Raw genomic sequence first — 12,182 nt, forward strand, 5'->3', positions numbered from 1 at the left:
ACTCTGTTGTCAGAGCTGCATACCCATTGTCCTGAAACATGATGAACCATTCAGCCCCATGGGAATTTCTCCTCCCAGGTAACTAGCGTCAGCTGCATCTGTGTCTGTCAGCCAGAGTGGATGCAGTGGATGCAGTGGCAGCAGAGGCAGCAGAGGCAGCAGTGAGAACGGTGTGTGGCAGCAGCAGTGACTTGGCTCAGGCGTCAGGCAGCCTCCCTGTGACATTCTGCTTCAACTTGACTCAGAGGCAGCAGCTCATTCAGCTTAGCTCAGAGGAAAAGTTCTCTCGACTCGGTGCTCTTTCGCTCCCAAGCAGATTCTACTGATTTATCACTGACTAAGGAGGGATGCTCTGCAACTTGAGGATACTCTTCTCTTCTGGACACATAGTGGCTGTTACGTATGGTGGATGAGGAGGTGAGGCTTTCCTCTGCGTGCCTTGAGCAGAGATGACCAAAGCCTCCTGGTGTCCACCCTCCTCCTGGTCTTCATCTTCTTTCTCCTCTGCCTCTGTGCTCTCCCACCGCCCCCCCCCCCACAACAACCCTTCTGGCATGCGAGGGTCAAGACAGCAGGGCTTCTCAGTCACCTCAATCCTCTCTCCAACTGTGCTGTGATCCTGTTCCTCAGCACTTAACCCCAAGGCTTCCCAGGCAAAACAAAGGGATTAACGATGAACTTTGCTCCCACTGGGGGACACAGTCTGCCCTGAAACATCAGAAGTGATGCGATGGAACTCTGTGAGTATGTTTTCTTTTCAGTGACTTGTATCCCAGTCTGTATAGAATCAAGACCGACTGAACATGTGCTTTTTCACTAATGCACGAAGGCATGACCTGGATTTAAGGAGAAATAGCATCATGGGTGCACAAGGGCATGTCTGAGAGGTCTGAGTATGTATTTTTAATGTAGCCTTCTACCATAATGAAGGCAACAGTGGATGTGCTTCTGGAAAGGTGTGTGCATCTTCTGTTCTTCTGGAAGACTTGGTGTATAGATGTGCTATAATTAGACTGTTTAAGTAAATTTATGACAGTTCTTCTGAAAGATCAAATACACATTAAGGTAAAAGTGAATGAAACGCGTCCACAGGCTTTGAAGTTGGTAAATATTGACATCAAACCTGCAATCATTCATTGTATAGCACAACCCTGTCAATTCCTTACACCCTCCCCTCTATTCCTTCCTAGACTTTTAAACCAAATATGTGAAAAATAAATGAATATAAGGCCATCAGCATATTCTTCAATGCCTAAAGCACAATTCTTTCCCTCTAATTTTTTTACTGTATGGAAATGACAAACCAGGCGAGCATTAGACGGTGAGTCCACCCAGTCCCCACAGATCTTGAGGTGTTACCATAACCACCTGGACAAATCATGACTGCGTTGTAAACCAGCTGACATTTTTTTTTTTTTTTTTTTCCTGCGGCAGTTTTTCTTTAAGTAAATAGCATTTTTTTTTTTTTTCAGGTGGTAGATGTTCAACTGGTATCACTTACATACATTCATTTGTATTTGGCTTTAACTTTAAATATACGTGAGCTAAAACGTAAGTACATTCATGCACAAAAGTGACGTACCTGTGTATATATAGCCCAAGTATTTCTTTTTACGTTGTGTGTCCCCTCATCTGAGGAAATTTAGTATCTCAACACATCCAGTTTTGTGTTTGCAGACAAATGTAACATCATCCTGAAGAAATGGGGCATTTTGATAATAGATAACAAATGACGGCCTGTCTAGAAACACAAGCAGTGAGAAACAATCATTCATATTCACATAACTCTTCACACAAACGAGTTTATAGCCAGAGCATCATCCTAATGATGGGGCATTAATGAAATGTGGTCGTTGCTCATAAAACAGAACTCCTAGAGGCTTTAAGTGATAATATTTAATCGCCCCAGCAGCTGCCAAAACCGCTGTTCTGTTCATAAGCAGATGATAATGTTCATCTTATATTCATATTCATAATTTCTCATCCTAGCAGTGCGAGTGAAGTTTGATTTAAGATCACAGGAGGAAAAATGTGAGGCACTGATAGATGCTTTCCCACACCGGACGATATGTCTCTTTAGCCTGTATTGACTGTGTCTTTGGCCATCAGCCCTAAGACAGCGATGAATATTTCAGGTTGCATGTTTTATGGCAGCTAGTAATGTGAACATTTATGATCCTCATCCAGAAGGATTTGAGCATTACTCAGGTCTCCTTTGAGATCGCCACATATGCAGAAATGTTGAGCATGGGTCTGTGGAACGACGACAGCATGCACAAAGTGTTATGCCAAAGAGCTAAGGGCTGATTTGCACATCATACATGCTCATCACGCAGACACACATGGTGCCTTTTGCCTTCTTTGCTTTGCTTAAACTCCCCTTTCTTTCACAAATGCCACACGCACATACTCTCACTCCCTTCGCTTTCTTGTATCTGTTGTGCAGAACAGTTGTGCCACAGCCACAGGAGGGTGTAGAAAAAAGGTCACATATGACTGTGAGGACTGGTGGGGGCCAGCGTATGGAGCTACAGCGCAGGGACAGTGATGGCCAGGTGCCAATGGGACCTGCAGGAATTCACGGCTCGGTGTGTCTGCCTCTACAATGAGTATGGAGGTTCGGAAGAGATTTTTGTTACCTTGTGCAACCTCTCTGACATAGTGTGAAACTCTTTAATCACTGGATCAATGACCATTATTTATGCTTTCAAAATATTTCAGACAGTAGTCTGATACTGTGAAGATGCATATGTAATGTGTAATAGGTAAGGAAGCTTTGGTCATCTTGGCATGGGCAAGAAGAGTTCTGCACACCACTATCTGGCAGTAATTCCCTGTAACCACCTCTGGGTACAATATTTTTATTCTCATACTCTATGCAGGCCATATGCTGCCTGAAACTCTGCAGCACTGTTTTGTTTTTTTTTTGTTTTTTTTTCCTCTGACCAAACAGCGTCACAAAGCTCTTCCACACTGTGTGTCACGTCTGACACCAAACTGCATCCATAAAAAGGCCAAAAAAAACAGGCCAGAACGGACCATATTCACTATTTATAGCGACGCAGAGTCTGTTTACTTCGCTCTCTGAGCTCTGAGTGTACTGGTAAAATGCTTCCTGCTCCGAGTTAGATGCTATTAGCAAGCTTGACTTGTTATACCTCTTGAGGATAAGAGGCAGAACGAGTCTGATGTTGTTGTGCGTGTGTGTTTGTACACTGCCCTCCCATCATCATCATTAATTAATTATTTCAGTGGCATCATACATAATAACTGACAGTCGAAGTCATCTACTTTTTGTTATGAAAATTAAAACATCAACTCTCTAAAGACTGAATTCCTACTTCAAGTTGGAGTACCCAGGATAAAATTTATCATGTAACATCACAAAATAGGAATTACACTGTAAACAAGACCAAGTGTCTGCAGCACTGTATTTTAGGGCTAAGATACACACACTGACATCGGAAACTGGGGAAATATTTCATGTTGTTCAAACAGTGTTAGTGTCCTCCTAACAAAGAATAAACACACAGACAGGCTATGATCAGAAATATTTGTTATTCCCCAGATGATATTAAATGATAAATTAGGAAAGAGCCAAAGTGCGTGTTTGTGGCTTTATAGGGATAGTACTGCTTTGGGCTTCTTGTTTAAATCAAGGTGCTAGCATGCTCCGTGACAGCGCTGCTATGTGGATGTTTGTTGTGTTCACTTTCCTCTGTAGCATTAGCAGTGAACGCACAGTATGTGAGGCTGATTACGATGTCACTGATTTTTGCAGGTATCTAGAGATGATTCAGTCATTACCAATGTAAAACATTAACCTGATGATCGCACCAGATAACAAGCTGAAACCAAAGTAATTATGATTCAGTCTGACACACAAATCTGTGCCAACTCTTAATGTTCCATCTATAAATTTTTGACATACCCTTTGCAAATACAAAAGTGGCCATGCCACTAGCAAGGGTGGAAATGTTTTTGGGGCTTTAGATTTATTATCCCATCTGATACCTCATTAGGATAAATGATACCTGCTAATATCAACACCAAACAGATGAACAACAATGGCAAAGTTGGTCCATATAAGGAAATTGCAGATAATTCCACGGACAGATTCATTCCACCATTTATGGTGAACAGTGTAATGAAATGCCATTGTGTAACAAGATGAGGGACAACTTCAGTCCTGCAAGAGGAACCCCACAGTGACTGGAATTTTATTTGTTTGGCTCAGGCAGCCGCTGGCACTCCAGGTAATCTGGACTTGTCAAACGAATGCCAATGAGTGAGGAAGTCCTTGCTCAAGTATGAGTTGGTTATTATGGCCAACATTGTGGGTACGAATTCTGATATTTCTTCAGCTGAGAAAAATTGAAGCATTTATTCTTGAGTCTGTAACACAATAACACACTTATTTTAATAAGATAATTGATAAAAAATCTGGACTTTAAAATCATTATAAGCCGATATAACATTTAGCAACCTTAAGTTCCCAGTTTGGTATCTCACAGCCTCACAAAGAAGATGTAATTACCTTTGTTGCATCTGGCTTTTTGAAGTCTCTTTCCTATTGCAGTATTGTGATCAAAACAAATTTATGTTCCTGGTCTAGAGTTAGCAGGAGTGGTCAGGTTTGTGCTACTGACTGCTTTCCTTGGTTTTCCATGGCCATGTTCGAAGGGAATAGACAGGCTCACTTGTTACGACACACATGGGGGTATTTCTCCGGATGTGATCTGCCCTTGAATTCATTGTTGCTCAGAGAGTTGGTGCCTCTCTGATGATGGATTTATGCTCTTTGGATGTACTGGTTGTTATCAATAGGGAGTATTGATTACGGAAAAGGTGGCCATATAATTTTAAAGCTTGGAAGGTCATACACAGGGACACAGATGCTTGGCTGTAACACAGCACTGAAACTACCTAATTTTGAGCAGGGTAATTGGCATGGCTGAAAATAATGATGCCCAATTGGTTGAAGTATCTCCTCAGACAGTTTCTTCTCTGCAAAACTAGAATTAGAGTGTTACTAAATAATTAGCTCAAATGACAGTGTGGTCAAGCACGGCACATCATAGCGTCTGACTTGGTAGAAATGTGTGTTTTCCCCACGGGTGTAATCAGTGGCATGTGCAAGTGCACTCCAATTGATGAAATTTAGTGGTGTTTCAATACATTCAGTAAAAGGCTTCAAGGCCAGCATGAGATCAAAGGGCCCAGCGCCGCATTTGTTGGCCATGAAGGGAGGATGCATCAAGCCAAAGAATTTTCACTCGGGCTTATTTCAAAAACACAGATCCAGGTTGGCAAGAACAGCTCCTCACCCACTGTTTATTATAGTGTCCAGCATCCAGGGATGAAATATACACAAACCACAATGCTCTAAACTGAGAGGGGAAAAACCATGCAAGTTGTGAACTTTCAATACAAAGTGTTTAGTGCCCTCTATTGGTACATGGGGGCACTTTATGAGTCTCCAGATAGTCATGTCTCAACAGTTATAGCATTGTACTACAGGTGGATACGGCTTGACTCCTAAAAACAACGCAACTGCCCGACAGATTTCTCTATCATGGGCTTGATTCATCACTGCTGGGCCAAACTGTAAGTCAAAATCTTATTTAAGACCAATCTGAAAATTTATTTTGAAACAATTTTTATGGTATTTATGAAACTATCACTACAGAAAATGTTTTTTTTTTAATCCAATTATTTTATAACACCTTAGCCCAATATGAAAATAGAAATGAAGAACAATGGCTGACATGCTCATGTTTGAAATGTTTGAGATTTGGATGTGTCAACAAGCACCGTTTTAATGTGTCATGTTCATTCATTCACTCATTCATCTTCAACTGCTTATCAGTTTCCGGCTTGCAGGGGGTGCTGGAGCCAATCCCAGTTCACACTGGGTGAGGGCGGCTCACCCTGGACAGGTCACCAGTCCTGCCCACAAGTAATAGTCTTTCTATAACGGCCTAATCCAGGGCTGTGTCATTGTTTCATACTTGTCATGGTGTGTTCTAATATTGCTTCATACAAAAAATTATTTATAGTCATTTCAACGCACAGGTCGCCTGGTATGCTTTGCTATGGAGAATTATTATATTTCAGTTACTATAGGTTTGATGTTCTGATTGTATTATTAAATAATAATGCATATGCAATACACCGATAATTAAATGTCATCTTCTAATCCATAAACTGGTGGTGAGAATGAGCAAATGAATAGGAAATTGCTTATAAGTGTAGATATGAGGGTGCATTTGTTTCTTTGTGGGTTAAGTTCCTGAAAGGCAGAGAAGCTTTGCAGGATCATTTTCTGGGCAAGCGTCACTACAGTGTGAGTGATAGCGTTCACAAAATCATAAATGGAAATCCTCCAAGTGAAACATTCTTCAAGCATCAATCAAAGCAGACACATAAAAAAAACGCTGCCTTTACACATTTATGACATTTCTGATTGGTGGATGCAGTTTCTTCGCAGATTTCAGCAGACCATTCAAGCAGAGTATTGACCTGGATTTTCAAGATCTGTCACAGATGGTTGAAGATATTACCAGAACTGCTCCAAATGGGTGTACTTGCATTAGCAAAATTTTCCTTTGTGAACTGTGTGCAGATTTTTCTTTTCACTCGACAGAATTGATAAACAACAGAAAAGAATGTTGCCTCAAGAAATTGTAATCAAAATGAAAACTGAATAGTGAAATAATGAGATGGTTGGTATGAGCATTACATATAAAACCTTTGTGTTTGAAGTGCTTCAATGATGCCATCTAAAGGTCATAATTGGGAACTCTCTCTTTTTTTTTTAGAAATGAAATCCAGCCCTTTCTTTCTTTTCTTCCCAGAAGATCTGCTGATCTGAAGATGGGAATTCAAAGAACGCTCGCCATGGTTGGATGTCAGTAAACAGGAGACCATGGATGGAGATAACATGCTGAACACCACTGTAAATAACAGCACAGCGGATATCCAGCTAGTGACACACAGTCTCTGGGAGGTGATCACCATTGCCACTGTGTCAGCTATAGTCAGTCTCATCACGATTGTGGGTAATGTTCTGGTAATGCTGTCCTTTAAAGTCAACAGCCAACTAAAGACAGTGAACAATTACTACCTGCTGAGTCTGGCAGCTGCAGACCTCATCATAGGTGTTTTCTCCATGAATCTCTATACTTCTTACATACTGATGGGCTACTGGGCCTTGGGAAATCTTGCCTGTGACCTTTGGTTGGCAGTAGACTATGTAGCCAGCAATGCTTCAGTCATGAACTTGTTGGTGATAAGTTTTGACAGATATTTCTCCATCACCAGGCCTCTGACCTACAGGGCCAAGCGAACTCCCAAACGAGCTGGGATTATGATAGGTTTAGCGTGGCTGGTGTCGCTTATTCTGTGGGCTCCACCAATACTCTGCTGGCAATACTTTGTAGGAAAGCGAACTGTCCCCGAGAGACAATGCCAGATCCAGTTTTTCTCTGAGCCTGTAATAACCTTCGGGACAGCAATTGCAGCATTTTATATCCCTGTGTCAGTCATGACAATCCTCTACTGTCGGATCTACAAGGAGACAGAGAAAAGGACCAAAGATCTGGCTGAGCTTCAGGGGATTAACTATGCCACAGACTCTGGGGTCAGCCCGCCTCAGAAGACCATTATCAGATCCTGCTTTAGCTGTAAACTGAGATCGGCTTCACATGACAGGAACCAGGCCTCCTGGTCATCTTCCAGCAGGAGCAATGCTGCCAGATCCGCAGCCACCACCAATGACGAGTGGTCCAAAGCTGGTCAGCTGACTACCTTCAATAGTTATGCCTCCTCAGAAGATGAGGAGAGGCCTGTGTCCCCAGGAGTCTTCCAGCCCTCTTTCAGGGACCAGCCTTGTGAGACCAGAAAGAGGGGAGCTGGCGGTGAGAGTGAACAGCTAAGCAGCTATGATGAGGTCAGCTTCTTCCAGTCACCTGCAAAAAACAACTCCCAGAAAAACAGCAAGTGTGTGTCCTACAAGTTCAAACCGATGGCCAAGGACGTCCATGTGGAACACCAGAGCAAAAATGGAGACACTAAAATGGCCTCATCGACATTTTCCTCTGCCGAATCCATGAGTGTTCCATCCACCTCCTCGACATCTAAACCCATCGATGCCACACTGAAGAACCAGATCACCAAGAGGAAGAGGATGGTGTTGATCAAGGAGAGGAAGGCGGCTCAAACCCTCAGTGCTATCCTGCTGGCCTTCATCCTGACATGGACGCCGTATAATATAATGGTGCTGATCTCCACCTTCTGCTCAGACTGCATCCCTCGCTCCCTCTGGCATCTGGGCTACTGGCTGTGTTATGTCAACAGCACCGTTAATCCCATGTGCTATGCCCTGTGTAACAAGACTTTTCAGAAGACATTCCGCATGCTCTTACTCTGTCAGTGGAAAAAGAAAAGGATTGAGGAGAAACTGTACTGGTATGGACAAAACCCAGCAATCAGCTCCAAACTAACATAAACAGTTTTTTGTTTGTTTAGTTTTTTTTTTAAAGATGACTGTATGTGGCTATATATGGCTGAAAATCATGTTTGTATTGATAATCTTGGCTTTATGAATCTCTACACATTAGGGGAAAATTGGTATAAAAATGCCGATGCAATTGATCAATGGAGATATTATAATGTATGATACATACTGCTCAAACTACTGATACTCCTGATAAGATTTTTCTTAAGTACCACAATTATTGAGGCACACTGTACATAGATTGTAAGGTATTAAAGCCTTCAAGTAGTTCCCCAAAAATTGACACCTAAAATGTCGTTTCATGTTTTGCTGCATTTGTATTCAACATGCTCTGTGAGTTAGTAGGAGACCATAACAAAACTGTTCAGTCAACACATATTGGTTTAAATGTTAAAATTGCCAGTTCCCCCACATAAGCTTTACACACAAAATACAAGATGTTTGATATTGTTCGTGATGTATTTGTAATGAGGATGCACATGTTGGAATTACTACTTTATTTTAAAGGGCTCCTAAGTGTCGTCCTGATGTCGGAATCTGCTCGCTAGGTCAAGATTGTAACTTGATAATCAAAGCTTTTTCACGTGTGCCATTGTAATTTATATGAAGACTGAGTACAGATTCTAATTCATAGTTTTCACTTCACATTCTGCATTTTCTATAAATAAAATAAAAACGTTTTAAGAAACACTAAATTCAATCCCACTAGTCTACTCAATGACTTGGTCATTTTACTCAAACTACATGACAAACTTGTGTTTACATTTAAAAATGGTATGGAGAATTTAACAGCGCACCGGTTTATTATGCTTCATTCTCAGGATCTTTTCGTTTCCTTTGAGAGCTGAAAAACAGTATTTATCCTCTCCAAACTATTGTAGCTAAATCAATATTACATCATCATATTGTCATTGTATTTCTAGCAAACCTGTAATGTTCTGTGGCAAAAAAGATATTGCAGTTTGTTTGTGAAATGTTCCTTTCTGTAAGCATTTAATGGAAGATAAGATGCAAAAAAATATTTTACACGTGTCACAAGAAAAATGTCATGACACGCTTTTGTATCTGTGATAAACCAGAAATCTGCTCTTGTAATTTGGGAAATGAAAGACGCTTTTCTTCATGTGTTGGAAACAAAACTAGAGCTTAAACCATAATCCATTTTTATAATGTGTTTCAAGTATTGTTTTTCCCTCTTCAATGTTTTGTTGTCCATGTCCATGCATTTCTGAATAAAATGTGGTGAATCGCGCCAACTGTCATGTTTGTACAAAATGCGAAAAGAAATTTGTGTCTTTATAGCTCGTCCCTCTGGCAGTCTTTTGTTTGAATCAGTTTAACTCTGTCTGTGGGTCTCACCATCATCCATGCGTACTTGCACAGTCGTTCCTTGTTGCAGTCCTTTTGCCAATAGATAACATTCCTGCGATTTAGATTGGCGCCAGCGCAGGCATCATACCACCACCCTCCTCCAGGCACCCCCTGAAACTCCAGCTTTGCACAGTTTTGGAAGTAGTTGTCATTATCTCTGTCTTTGGTAGTGAATTTCTGGTTGTCATGCAGGTAGTTCTCTGTGTCCATGGTCAGTGCATCTGCAGTAGTTCCCTGGAACAGTCCCAGTCTTAGTCTGTATGATGATGCTTCATCCTCCACTAGAAAGGGGTCATATTCTCCCATCTTGGTGACGGCATCAGGATCCACTAGTTTTATTCCAAGTTTATAGTACGCGGGACCACGAGTGAGCTGATGAAGGTATTCATTACCAAGCCAGTGGTCCCCAGTTACCTCCCCGAAGCCATACTTGTACTCAGCCCACGTACGATCAAAGTCCACGCTGCTATTAACAGTGATGTGCTGCACAACAGTCCATCCTCCCTCATGCATGGCACAGTAGACAACAATAGGGGATTCAGCTGGTTGGATCAGGTACACTCCGTCCCTGGCCTGGCCAGAGGAGGTCATCAGCATGTCATAGCAGTCCCTGGGTAACACTGTGGGGTGAATAGACACAGCTGTGAATTCATGAAGAGGAACTCAGTCAAGGTTTTTAGATGCTATTTGTTTTAATGTGTGTTATGGGGTGGTGGTCCTTTCATCCGATTTAAACCTTCATGATACCGTGTGATGTCTCTGCTTTCCTTCTGACGCATTTAAGTACATTGCACTTACTCAGTATGCTAGATTAGATGGCCTTGATTCACTTCACAAAACAAGTATATTTATCAGTTTATTTTTATCTAGATTACATCTATGATTATAAATTGATCATGTCTATTGCTTAATATTTTGGGAAACATTATTTAATATGTGGGCAACAATTAATACCTCTCTGCTAAAAGCTATTGCAAAGAGATGGTAAAGATGGGAAGTACAAAAAACCTCAAGCTTGAATCAGTCCAAATTAAAAAAAAAAAAAATAAAATCTGTCAAGTGCCACCTCTGAAGCTCATCAATGAAAACAACAAAACAAAACTGTGGAACAAATGTAAATATTTCTATATGCTGTTTCGGGTTTCCCAGACTACCTCTGGGCCAGGTCAAAAGTGGCTAACAACCCATTGTTATTTGTTTCTCTAATTTTATGTATTTAACAGAAATGATCTATGCTCAGCTAAGCTAATCAGGTGCTGGATCCTGCCCCATACAGATGAGAATGGTATCTTGCTTCCTTGTTCATTCTAGCAGTACCGTCACTGTTTCTCAATGTCTTCCAGGTAAAACCTTGATCAGTTACCATTGTCTAACAAACTGTCTTACTAAAGTACACAAATCACCTCAAAATCAGTCACTAGGTAGTTTGGATCTCCGGCTGGAATCTGACCCAGACCAAAATAATCCACTCAGATAGTAAGAGATGAAATGTGTGATCTCAGGCCTTTTCAAACAAGATGGCTGCACTTCTCTGGAAATTCAGCAAAAAGACAAGTCAAACTGAAAGTGAAAAACGCACAAACAAATACCTCTCATTCCACGGTTCAGGACCAAGTTATGCTCATGTAGGGGGAGCAGATTCAGGTTCCCAGCTGGGAGATTCTCCATGTGAACTCCAGCAACACTGAGCAGCAACAAGGCCACTGCTGGCAGCTGGCATTTCAAACACTTCATCCTTGATTTTCCTGGGATATCTTAAAGACAAAGTTCAGTCAGTTATTAAGTATTTTATGATTGTTATTGAATCCAGTGAGCTTAGTAAAGTACACACAGAATTAATTGAAGCCAGTTAAAATCCATTAAATCAGTGTACTCACCTTCAGCAGAGAGCTCTGTTATGAAATGACTGATATATGCTGTTGCCGTACCTTAATCTTTGCTCTTATTGCATTGGCGTATTCTGACTGAAGAGCAGTTGAATGTAAACAGGGCTGTTGACTGCTCAGTGCAGATTCAGAGTCCACTGAATTGCTGGCTCTTTCGCACAGCCTCTCCTGCCCAGTCGCAGCTGGACTTCAGCCTCAGGTTCACATCACAATGACAGACACCAACCCTCCACTTATCTGTGTCAAGTGAGATAGACTTGCATGTAAATTTAGAGATATGAGATATGTAGATCTAGATCTTGAAGTGAGGCTGAGGTCTGGGTGAGGCATTCAGCTGAAATCTGCTGCCTGGTCTAAAGCTCAATGTAAAATAACTGTCGTAGTGCTGTGCAGTACAAACAGTTGTA

At 41.4% G+C, this 12,182-nt stretch overlaps 2 protein-coding genes across 5 annotated transcripts; one reads left to right on the forward strand and one right to left on the reverse strand.

Moving 5' to 3' along the window:
* The first annotated feature begins 131 nt into the window (after positions 1–131).
* LOC115035708 (muscarinic acetylcholine receptor M5-like) lies at positions 132–9,764 on the forward strand. 4 transcript variants are annotated; one of them, XM_029493667.1, is made up of 3 exons: positions 132–740; positions 2,447–2,617; positions 6,822–9,764. In XM_029493667.1, exon 3 carries the CDS (start codon positions 6,929–6,931, stop codon positions 8,507–8,509), a length of 1,581 nt encoding a protein of 526 aa, XP_029349527.1. In that variant the 5' UTR covers positions 132–740; positions 2,447–2,617; positions 6,822–6,928; the 3' UTR covers positions 8,510–9,764. The 4 variants fall into 4 exon arrangements, with proteins under 4 accessions (XP_029349527.1, XP_029349528.1, XP_029349529.1 ...); XM_029493668.1 differs by having other exon boundaries at positions 2,452–2,617; XM_029493669.1 differs by lacking the exon at positions 2,447–2,617.
* On the reverse strand, positions 9,111–11,928 carry LOC115035709 (fibrinogen-like protein 1-like protein). Its single transcript, XM_029493671.1, has 3 exons — positions 11,818–11,928; positions 11,479–11,643; positions 9,111–10,509 (listed from the first exon to the last, which is right to left on the reverse strand). The coding sequence occupies exons 2-3, from the start codon at positions 11,621–11,623 to the stop codon at positions 9,815–9,817; spliced, it is 840 nt and encodes a 279-aa protein (XP_029349531.1). The 5' UTR covers positions 11,624–11,643; positions 11,818–11,928; the 3' UTR covers positions 9,111–9,814.
* Between the last annotated feature and the right edge of the window lie 254 nt (positions 11,929–12,182).

This window comes from Echeneis naucrates, chromosome 22 (genome assembly GCF_900963305.1).
Source record: "Echeneis naucrates chromosome 22, fEcheNa1.1, whole genome shotgun sequence".
NCBI lineage: Eukaryota > Metazoa > Chordata > Actinopteri > Carangiformes > Echeneidae > Echeneis > Echeneis naucrates.

Excerpts from the sequence above, each read along its gene's own strand:
- LOC115035708 (XM_029493667.1), top strand. The coding sequence starts at position 6,929 with ATGGATGGAGATAACATGCTGAACACCACTGTAAATAACAGCACAGCG.
- LOC115035709 (XM_029493671.1), bottom strand. The coding sequence starts at position 11,623 with ATGAAGTGTTTGAAATGCCAGCTGCCAGCAGTGGCCTTGTTGCTGCTC. Across the intron at positions 10,510-11,478 it reads CCTGAACCGTGGAATGAGAG|TGTTACCCAGGGACTGCTAT; the intron begins GTATTTGTTTGT and ends TTCACCCCACAG.